Genomic DNA, 10,916 nt, shown 5'->3' on the forward strand with positions numbered 1-10,916 from the left:
TTAATGATGGTCACAGTGGCTGTTTGCGATCCAACAGAGCTTTGCTCTCCGTGATGACTTATTTGAGGTTGAGTGGCATGAACCTAATGTTGGACCAAACGTTGAGGATGACACTATGCGCGTAGGGCTCTAATGAAAGCCGGATGCAAGGGAAAGACGTTTATTCTAGGTTTGACCGTTAGGTGGCACATACCTAATGTTCAATCGAACATTGACAGTGGCAGTGTGCACGAAGGGCAATGAAGGTTTGATATAGAGGTATGGGGTTTATTCTGAGTTTGACCATGTCACGATGGTTTGAGTCGTGCCGTTGTGAGAGAATACAACGATTCACAACGAAGAGGTGATGGTGGCTGAGATAGCTGAGTATGGACTGAGCATATGGTTCAATACCAGGAATGAGGGAGGGAGGGAGGAAATAAGTGAAGGGTACTTTGGTCATTATAGTTTTTTTTTGTATTGAATCTAAGATCATTGAATATTTAAGCATTATATCTAACGGTTTTAGTTAAAGTGAACTTTCACTTTTTCAGTGAACCACAATAGATGACACCCTTCTTCATGACTCACAAGTTTCTTCACAAAATTTATTCTGAGTTCAAAATCAATTTTTTTTAAAAATTCCAAACATAAACGTAGACACATCTTAAATACCCGGAATGATCACATCACATTTTTTCAGTCAACAAGGCACAGAAACCAATGGCATGCTTTTAATCTCATGGGAGCCCCAGTGACCCAAAATTTGATGATCTAATTACACACAGCACCCTTAGATTAAATGGCCTCAGGTAGTAAAAGAGGCAAGGGCCACTCTGCTGAACATTGCATGCTAGTATTCAGACTGGTCCAGGCCAGCTCAAGAATCAGTGCATTATTGCTTGTCACACATTATGCACTGCTTCCTCCTATACCATTAAAAGCTACCTACCCCACTTGGCCCAGTGGCCCCAAACCCTTCACTACTGCAAGCTTTTTCTGCTACCAAACATAAGAGTACAAGAATTGAGTTTACTGCACCTTTTAAATTGGTAGTTAGGTGCATACATATCTCTCTACTCCCAAACAAAACTAAAACTGACACTAACTGCATGATTAGATACCCTTCCACAATAGATTCAAAAGCCAAAATCAATTCCAGAATTGATTCTGAAAAAGAGAAACTGATCCAAACATTTTTATACACTTTTTCATTAACTTGTACACCAACTTTTCCCTGCCTAATCCATTTTGTTTCTTTTTCGGGTTTAATGTACATGAAATGTAGATTTGATTTGATTTTCAGAATCCTCACTCACTGTTTTGGGAGATTACCTCTCCAAACTTGAGAAAGAGCTGTGCATCAGAGGTGCTCATGGAGGGACAGTTCACAAGGTGTGGAGTCTTGAGATTTGCATACTCATCCATGTAGCACGATGGCACCTTGGCAGAGGGGTGGTGTGATGCAGGTTGGGGTGCTGGTTGCTTTGGGGGGGTGAGTGGTGGCGGCACGAGACTCCCCAGCACACGTGCCACTTCGTGCATTGTGGGCCTGTCAGCTGGCTGACGTTTTGCGCATAAGAGAGCAAGCTGAAAAACCTTTTTCACTGCTCCCAGATCCTTGCATGTTGCAGTGATGTCCGGATCAACGGTTTCCATTACAGCATTGCTTGCTGTCTTTGACAAAACCTGCACAATTTGATATGGTCATAATTGGCATGTGAAAATCATCAACTCGGGCAGACAATGTGGGAACAAAATATGAACTGTCTCTAAGTATAGCTGTGGATTGAGTCTCAAAATAATTCATAAGACATAATAGGAGAGTATGGCCTCACTAAATAATCAAAGATTAGTATCAATATGAAGTTAGCAAATCAGATTAACAATCTTAAATCACAAGTCAACAGTTGTCATTTTTTGGGTGAGCCCAAAGTACTGGCGTCTGGCAGCAGTGAGCCAGTGACTAATCCCCCACCGCGGGTGCTAACAGTTAACAGTGAACGGCTGGCCACGAAATGTTTTTCATTCCCATGGAGAGGATCGAACCCCTGACATCATGGTTAAGGGACAATAGGTAGGTGAGCAACCACCATGTCACACTCGTGGTTAGTCAATGGTTGTCTTAAGTCCAGAAGAGCGAAAATATGAAGTTTGAAGAGAAGGGCTAAAATATTCTAGCATAACACAGTATCTAGATACTAAGGATATAGAAAAAGTAAAAAAAAACACACACACCTAGCCTATGCTAATTAAGATTACACACACACCTTAGCTCAAATCTCAGGATTTTTTTTAGTGTAGGACAATAAGAATGTTTAGGAATGTGTAGAAAAACTGACCAGATGATGGAGGTTGGATTCATTATCAACAGCTTTCCTCCCAGTTAGCAACTCAAGCAAAACAATACCATAGCTGTACACATCAGATTTCTCAGTGAGCCGGGAAGTTCTGGCATACTCAGGGTCTATATAGCCAATTGTGCCCATTATGTAAGTTGAAGTATGGGTTTTTGAGGCGCAGAGACTTTTGGCAATGCCAAAATCAGTGAGATGAGGCTCAAAGTCTGCATCTAGCAAAATATTTGATGACTTCACATCCCTGTGGATGATGCGGGGACTGCAATCATGGTGTAGATAAGCAAGCCCTTGAGCTGCTCCAAGTGCAATTTTCAGACGCAGATTCCAGTCCAGCTTTTTCTTCTTGGTAGGTCCTGAACATAAGGAACACATCAAAGTCATACATCAAAGAAGAAAGGACTCAAGATCTCAAGCAAAAATCATGCATGATGAAACTAGAAACTTCATGAGTTAGTTATACACCTTAGAAGAATTGCATGATATCTAATAGTCCACCATATCAAATAGGAGATTATGAAAAAAATACTTTAAATACAGGGCAACATGCAAGTATGCAACATCAACATAAAGTTGGGACTTACCATGAAGAAGATCCCATAGACTGCCATTTTCCATGTAGTCATAAAACAGAAGGTGACCATATGGGGACAGAGAGTAGCCTTGAAGACTGACCAGATTGCGGTGTTTAATGCTTCCAACTGTCTCAAGTTCGGTCTCAAATTCTTTCAAGCATTGTGGGTAGTGAGAGTAGAGCCTCTTGATGGCCACTGGCTTGCAATTCTTAAGAACACATTTGTAAACTGTACTTGATGCCCCGTATCCAATTATATACTTCTCACTCAGATTTTCAGTCATCCTCATGATATCGTCATACACATGAAGCGCCATATTCATATGAAGAATCACTAGTTTTGGTGGTGAGTAAGTAACTGTCAATTTCCAAGCTTGTGCAGTCAGTTGCTTGTCAACTTCAGTTTTGATAGAAAGAATGATACAATACTATCAAAATACATTCAAAATTACCAAATCCTATGAAGTTATAAGTAGCCATATCAACTTTAAACCACACCATTATACAAACTGCAAAATTCTGTGACTATGGGATTAAGGTCATATCCACTAAAAATTGGTGCCTAAAAATTACCAACTTGCTCTTTGAATTAATGCTTGATATAAAAGAAAGTAAGCCGTGATGAGGGTTTGAACTTCAAATAATTTGAAATTCAGGGTGTTGATGGCTAGAACTTCAATTGCAAGGATGCAACAAAGATAAGTACCTGGCTTGTCAAGTGGCCCCTCAGGAAAAGGAGGATTCTGCGGTCGGCAAGCTGCCAGCAGTATCATGAGAAGAATTACAAGGGCACCAAGAGTAATTCCTAGAATAGCCGCCTTCGATAATGTAACTGCATGATCAAGATCATATATTAGCTTATTTTGCAGAACTTCACAACTAATATTTATCTATTGAACAGAAGAATGTCACTGGGAGAACACAGCTTATCTTCATGACATCCTTGAAAATCCTTCTAAAAGATAAAAAAAACCAAGACATGTACATGCTTTTGAGAAAATTTGTATATGCATGCTTGAGTACTGAATGCATTTTGAGACGAGATTTCAGGATGATCACAGTATGGCAAGGCATATAATATCTAGGGCAAATGCATACCTCGCTCCGCTGGATGGGAACCATGACAGGGCAAATTCAGCCAATTACCACAAAGACCAGGGTTTCCTATGAAACTGCAGATAACACAAGGTGGCATCAATCAATTGAACATGCTGGTCTCCAACTAAACTACATTGCTCTGTAAGTTAAAGAGACCATAAAGACAATGATCAAAAGTGATGACGCTCACCTGTCAGGGGAGAACCTGGAAAAGTTGTTGCTTGTGGGAATATCACCCACTAAATTGTTATAGGACACATTACTACAAAATATAAAATAAATATCACATCAGTACAGAATATACAACAATTATTCAACTTATTAGGTAAAGGAGACATGGTATTTGGGAAAGAGTGGCAAATTGTTCAAAAAAGGAGGCTTAACTTACAGCAGAGAGAGACTAAGACAATTTACAAGAGTTGCGACATCCCCTGTCAATTTGTTGTTTTCAAGCCTCCTGTTATTCCGAACCAAGAAAATTAGAAATATCAACAATGACACATTAGAGCACCATAATAATACATGAAAATCAAACTAAGGAGATAAAAGTACGGTAAGACTTCATTAACAAAAGCATAATAGGATATAAAAGAAATATTGGAAGAAAGATACAGAGATGCATACAATGATACTATGTTCTGAAGCTGGCTAAGTTCTTCAGGAATAAAGCCAGAGAGTTCATTATTTGAAAGATCACTGCAACATATAATCAAATAGAATAATCAGTAAAAACAGTAAGAACCTCCTTGATTTCATCAGAAAAATAACTGACTTACATTTCCATAACACTCTTAAGATTACCAAATTCTGCTGGAACAACTCCCGTCAAATTGTTTCTGCTTAGATTCCTAGCAAAATGAATACAAGCTATCAGTAAAAAGAAACAGCCCAGGTTCTTAAAAATAACTAGGCAGATAACTCACAGCTTCAGAAGATGTTCCAAGTCGCCAAGGGAAGAAGGAATGGAGCCAAATATATCATTGTTTGAAATATCCCTGGGATGAAATAATCTATTAGTATGGATTCAGTCATTCAAAGATATTGTGTAAGGAGACATATCAGATACATTCGTACTTACAATGTATCCAAATTACCAATTCGTGACAGTTCAATTGGAATGGAACCGTGAAGATTGTTGGAAGAAAGATTCCTACAGAGGTCAATAAAAGAAACAATGAACCAAATAAGAAAAGAGTAATTGGTTAAAGCTTGAACTAGCGAAGAATTTGCTAAACATGGTAGTAATCCAGATGTGTGTGCATGTAAATGTTTGTGCATCAATATGTTTTTCGAGAAGATGGAACAGTAGAATCAACATGTTAGAATTGCAGCAGGTATGTACAAACAAAAGTCATAGAAACTCAAGGTAAAACTTACAAGGAAGTCATACTCTCCAAGCTCTGCAAAGTAGGGGGAATTGTTCCATTCAGCTTATTCCCATGGACATTGCTAAGAGAGTAGAAACAAATTACGTCATCTTAATGTATGGCCAAAATCATTGTAGCAAAGTAGTAGAACAAGTTTTATTGCTTACAGGCTGTTAAGGTTTTTGCAGGAGCTAATATTACCAGGAATTGGCCCCTCAAGGTTATTATTAGCGACATTTCTGCATATACGATGGATATTTTATCAATCTTAAGCAAAATCAACAAACAAAATTGGCACTTCAAAGTAACAGCACTTACAAGTCAAAGAGATCAGTAAGCTTTCCGAGCTCGGGAGGGATGTGTCCACTAAGATGGTTATTGTTCAGTTCCCTACAAAAGGTTGAACATTAAAGGCAAATCTGAAGTCAAATTTCACCAAGTTAAGACTGTTGAATTAACAATGTAATTTGCAGAAAACCCAGGCTTACACTTATGAAGTCTAATTCAGTGTTAGAACTTATAAAATATTAAAAGACAAGATGATGAATTGTGTGTAAGAGACAGGAAAGATAAACTTCCAAGATGTGCCTCTAGGCCACATGTAAGGTTCAAAGCGAAACCACTCAAAAACACAATGTCATGTAGACAACTGTAAAGGTTCCACATAGAACTTGTGAATTCAGAACCAAATCCCAATAAACAATTTGAGAGGGAGCTGCTTGCTTAGGCATCTTACAAATAGTGAAGCTTAGTCATATTTCCAAGCTCTGGGGGAATGAAGCCGGTCAGCTTATTTCCATGCAAGTACCTACAAACATTTCATAAGATTGTGACAAAAAGTGAGTCTCAAAATTTTCACAAAGTTATTGATATGCACAATTTAGGACAAATTCAACTAAGGGATAGAACTAGTTGTTTATACTTACAACTTTTCTGTGTAGGTCAAATTTCCCAAGATAGGGGGAATGGGTCCACTTAAATTGTTGCAACTCAAATCTCTGAATTGGAAATTTGGAATAAAACCAATGGCAAAGGAACATCAAGTTAGTGACTAAATTACATGGAGTAAATTTTACAAACTACTAACAATGCTTACAGGACAGCAAGTGCTTGCATGAGACCAATCACTGATGGAATATGCCCAGAGAGTTTATTTCCTTGCAGTGACCTAAAAATTCAAACAAATCTTCTAAGAAACTCCAATAGAAGGGAAGTGGAACATCAAATATCAGCTTTATTTTTAATTAACTTAAAATAGATCACGCAACACTTACAAAGTTGCTACTTGCAGAAATCCAATATTATATGGTATCTGCCCAGTTAGTTGGTTGTAGGATAAATCCCTGGCATCAACAGAAGACATCAAGGAGGTGAAAAGAAAATAAACCAGGGTGAAAAAGTAGGTCATACAGTCGGAGTACATACAAGACCTGGAAGGAGGTACAGTTGCCAATGTCTTCAGGAATACTTCCTGTTAGGCTATTGTTTCTCACATCACTACAAAATATGAAAATAGTATGAACAAAGCCTCAGAAAATTCATACTTTTTGTGCTTATAATACAAAGATGGTGATTGTGTAACTTACAAATACCACAACCCAGTTAACTGGCACATGTCTGGCGATAGTGAACCAGCCAAATTGTTCCCTCGCAAGCCCCTATATCATGAAAAGGGAAACAAACAAAATAAAAAAGTTGGCAATACGATCGAAACCCAAATAAAAACTTCAAAGAAATGATAATTTCATTTCAATATTGGTTATACTCACAGATACTGCAAAACTTCATTCCAATAGATAAGCCTTGGTATTTCCCCACTAAGATTATTTTGTGCTAGGTCTCTAGAACATATTTTCCAGGAGTTGAGAATGTAAGTCATAGATCCTATATTAGTATTATAAGTAGGTAAATGATTCAAATGATAAGTAAGAAAAATGACTTACAGAATCTTCAAGTTAGGAATCTGAGACAATGTTGAAGGAATTGGTCCAATTAACTGATTGTTTTTCAAAATCCTGAGATAACATTTACAAATAAAAAACATGTCAAAACAATATCTGAAGACTGGCAAAATAAAATTATTATTCATGTAGAAATTCTAACAAAAACTCACAGGTTCTCCAGTTCTTTCAACTTGGAAATTGAAAATGGTATATCCCCTCGTATTTCATTAAATGACAAGTCCCTAAGAACACAGTAAAACGTTAAAATTCGTTGTGAGGTTGTCTAATTATAAACTGGATTCAGTTCTTAAGAGAGTGAGACATACAGGTTTTTCAAAGAAGAACAGTCACCAATCTCATCTGGTATCTGCCCGGAGAGCCGGTTTTCTCTGAGGTCACTGCATCAAACAAGAAGCAAGAATGATAAGCAAAACTACAAATTCCACATGCTTACCACTATATCTACTGCAGACATGAGTGAATTTAAGAAATTTGTCTGAAGGAGTGCAGCAATTACATAGAGACCAAGCTCTTAAGACTCCCAATTGCAGGCGAAATTTCGCCATCAAGATTCAACCCAGAAAGATTGCTGCAGAATACATACAGTGTGGGAAAAAAGTGAAAACTAATTAGTTTTCCATTGTCAAGGAAGGAGCTAAAAACAATGTCCAAGGACACAGAAACTCACAGTGCAACAACATTGAAGGTGACATTATCACAACTGACTCCTCTCCAGGCACAATAATCTGATGATGGTGAATCTGTCCAATCATATAGAATGTTTTCCACATCCCTGAATGACTTCTTCATCTCTAACAATGTGGCTCCTTCAGTTGAAACAATCAAACATTAACTAAGCAGAACATAGAGACAAAAGAAACCAATTTCTTCATTGTCATACTCATTTCTATAAATTTATATTCTTGATAGAGACAAGAAGCAAACATTAAACGAATTATTATTAGGAGTATATTAGAAGTTACAACACACATGAAAATCATCTTTCTACTACCCATGTAGAAAACGAAAGCACAAGTAGTAGAAGCCATCTAATTCGAACTACAAAGTGGAAATTAGCACCAGCATTACAAAGAAAAACCACAACATCCCAAAACATAACCATGTTTAAATTAGCATTTGTGGGAAAAAGGAGCTGACTTAAGAATATAGGACCAGCTGAAGATAATGGAGTTTGGTAGCTGAGAAAGAGAGAAGTTAAAAGAAAAGTTCAAAATTTTCAGCCTTTAGTCTTTTAGCAATGCCCTTCACCAAGAAAAAAGAAACAAGAAACTGAAACACATGGAGAACATGGCTTTTGAAACAATGGCAGTCACAAACCACAAAAGCAAAAGTTTCAACTTTCTACCTTATTCCTCCACACTCATGATATGTCAAGGAAACTCCATTCCAAACACACACACACACACAAAAAACCTTAAAACCTTAAAAAAAAAAAAAAACAGTACTAAACCACACTCACCATCATCTGAAACAACTGAACCGACATTCAAACAAATGACCAAAGTGAGAAGAAGGAACAATCCAAATTGAAATGCCATAGCTGCAACTTCAGAACTTCCACTTCACATCAGCTGAATCACCAAAACCAACTCAACAATCACCAACAAGCTCCTTCTATAGCCTCTTGTTCACACACAAGGAACCAGAGAGAGAAGAAAGAGAAAAAGAAGCAGAAGAAGAAGAGGGTGCTATGCTATGATAATAATTTCACAGCAGCATTGAAAAGGGTAAGGTGAGTTGTGTTTGGGAGTATTCTTCTGTGAAATTCTGTATATATTTATGCTTTTTATGTGATAATAATTAGAGGGTGTTTGGATTTTCCATGTAACAGAAACAAAGCTCGTAGCTTTGGGTGTTCAATCACATCGTTGTTCTGGCACAAATTCCACTCCCCTACTAATACAAGTACTGTGAGAAGGAAAGATAGAGAGAGAAGAAAAGAAGAAGAACAAAAGAAGTGATGAAGAGAGATAATAATAATAATAATACTAATAGAGAGGAAAATTATTTCACACATAAAGTTAAAACCATCATCTGCCACCATTTCTGCTAGAACCTGCAACTCTGCAACACTAGACTCTCTTTCTCTTTCTCTCTCTCTCTTCTGGCCTTCTACATTTGCATGACATCTATCTCACTCTCTCTCTCTCTTTAAACTGTTATGCTATCCTAGTGCTATGCCATTCAACCATAGTAAATAACACTGTACACTATGCTATGCTGGGCCATTGGTTTAACTTTTGATGCCAAGAGGTCACTTTCAGTGCAGTTTTGCCATGCCATTATCTGTGAGCTTGTGGGGAAATGGGTCATACTTGTTAACGACAGTGATATATATACACACCCGTTATTAGTTATATACAATATCATTATTACAATTCTATGTTATTCTTTTAATATTTTGTTTTTTTATATTCTTAGAATTTGTGTTTGACTTATATGCTTACCAAAAGCTAAATTTTATTCAATGTGAAACTTCTTAACACAACTTTCATATTTAGATGGAATTATTTGTTCGTATGAATGAACGTAATGCAAATATATCATATATGAGTGATTTTCGATAAATAGATTTTGCTCTAATATCAATATAAAATTTTGATTAGATTTCACTTTACCTCAAGAACTAGTTTGTAGGTTGCGATTGTTCTTGTACTTATAGAGACTTATTTGGCCACATTATTAATCAATGTTTGGAATAATGTTCCATTGACACCTATCTTTGAGGTGGAGAAATGTGGAATGAGAAGAGAGATAGAAAGAAAAAAAAAAAAAAAGAGAGAGAAAGTATGAGATGTGATAAATGATAAGAGGAGAAAAATAATACTAATAAAAAGATGTGGAAACTGAGTGTTTAAAAAATGAGGTGTGTGTATATATCATTATTGCAATGTTTGACTTCTTAAGACATGTACAATGGTTTTCAACATTCAACACTACTTTTTCTCTTCCCAACACTCCACATTATCTTCTCTCTCCGATTCAACACTCATTCAATTTTTATTCACTCCAATAGTTTTTCATTCAACACCCTATCCCACCACTCACCCTACCCCACCACTTTTTTATTTCATATTTTTATTTGATTTTATATTTTTGTTTTTATGATTATCGATTTAAATTAAATTAAAACAATAAATATTTAACAATTTAATTTTTTTTTAAATATAGAAAATAATATATTAAGTTGTTTTATTGATTTTGATCTGGAAAATTGTTGGGATTTTGATTGCTAAATGGGTAGTTAGAAGAATTCTGGGTGTTGAAATGGTAATTGTTGGGATCCATTTCAAAACAAATGCTAATAGAAAGATAATGAAATTGTGAGAAAGATAATGAAATGGTGAAAAACTTGAATTTTTTTTCTGTGACCAAATCTAACAAACCAAGTCTCTATTTATAGAGGAAAAAAAATCATGAATTTTGGTATAAAAAATTTTTACAGAAATTTTTTTTTCAATTAAATAATTGAGTTCAAAAGATTAAAAAGATAAAAATCCAGCGACCCAATCAAGAATCACCACGTGGCCTGCCGAATCCACCCTCAACATGTTGAATAAACTCAACACTTCTCTCC

At 36.4% G+C, this 10,916-nt stretch overlaps 1 protein-coding gene across 3 annotated transcripts; it reads right to left on the minus strand.

The window, feature by feature from the left end:
* Positions 1 to 1,092: 1,092 nt before the first annotated feature.
* Positions 1,093 to 9,619, minus strand: LOC130718045 (LRR receptor-like serine/threonine-protein kinase ERECTA). 3 transcript variants are annotated; one of them, XM_057568491.1, is made up of 28 exons: positions 9,355 to 9,619; positions 8,799 to 8,910; positions 8,007 to 8,145; positions 7,836 to 7,907; positions 7,645 to 7,716; positions 7,489 to 7,560; positions 7,319 to 7,390; positions 7,145 to 7,216; positions 6,962 to 7,033; positions 6,801 to 6,872; positions 6,650 to 6,718; positions 6,472 to 6,543; positions 6,302 to 6,373; positions 6,112 to 6,183; positions 5,694 to 5,765; positions 5,543 to 5,614; positions 5,386 to 5,457; positions 5,087 to 5,158; positions 4,932 to 5,003; positions 4,785 to 4,856; positions 4,633 to 4,704; positions 4,397 to 4,465; positions 4,199 to 4,270; positions 4,009 to 4,082; positions 3,617 to 3,742; positions 2,921 to 3,307; positions 2,322 to 2,692; positions 1,093 to 1,668 (listed from the first exon to the last, which is right to left on the minus strand). In XM_057568491.1, exons 2-28 carry the CDS (start codon positions 8,875 to 8,877, stop codon positions 1,291 to 1,293), a joined length of 2,988 nt encoding a protein of 995 aa, XP_057424474.1. In that variant the 5' UTR covers positions 8,878 to 8,910; positions 9,355 to 9,619; the 3' UTR covers positions 1,093 to 1,290. The 3 variants fall into 3 exon arrangements, with proteins under 3 accessions (XP_057424474.1, XP_057424473.1, XP_057424475.1); XM_057568490.1 differs by having other exon boundaries at positions 8,799 to 9,619; XM_057568492.1 differs by having other exon boundaries at positions 2,921 to 3,268; positions 8,799 to 9,617.
* Between the last annotated feature and the right edge of the window lie 1,297 nt (positions 9,620 to 10,916).

This window comes from Lotus japonicus, chromosome 5 (assembly GCF_012489685.1).
Source record: "Lotus japonicus ecotype B-129 chromosome 5, LjGifu_v1.2".
Lineage (NCBI taxonomy): Eukaryota > Viridiplantae > Streptophyta > Magnoliopsida > Fabales > Fabaceae > Lotus > Lotus japonicus.

What these genes read in the sequence shown, in the direction of transcription:
- LOC130718045 (XM_057568491.1), bottom strand. Translation starts at nt 8,877, where the DNA reads ATGGCATTTCAATTTGGATTGTTCCTTCTTCTCACTTTGGTCATTTGT. An exon ending in GGGGCCACTTGACAAGCCAG is followed by an intron (nt 3,308 to 3,616) that starts GTACTTATCTTT and finishes TCAAAACTGAAG; the next exon opens with TTGACAAGCAACTGACTGCA. An exon ending in TCTATGGGATCTTCTTCATG is followed by an intron (nt 2,693 to 2,920) that starts GTAAGTCCCAAC and finishes CCTTATGTTCAG; the next exon opens with GACCTACCAAGAAGAAAAAG.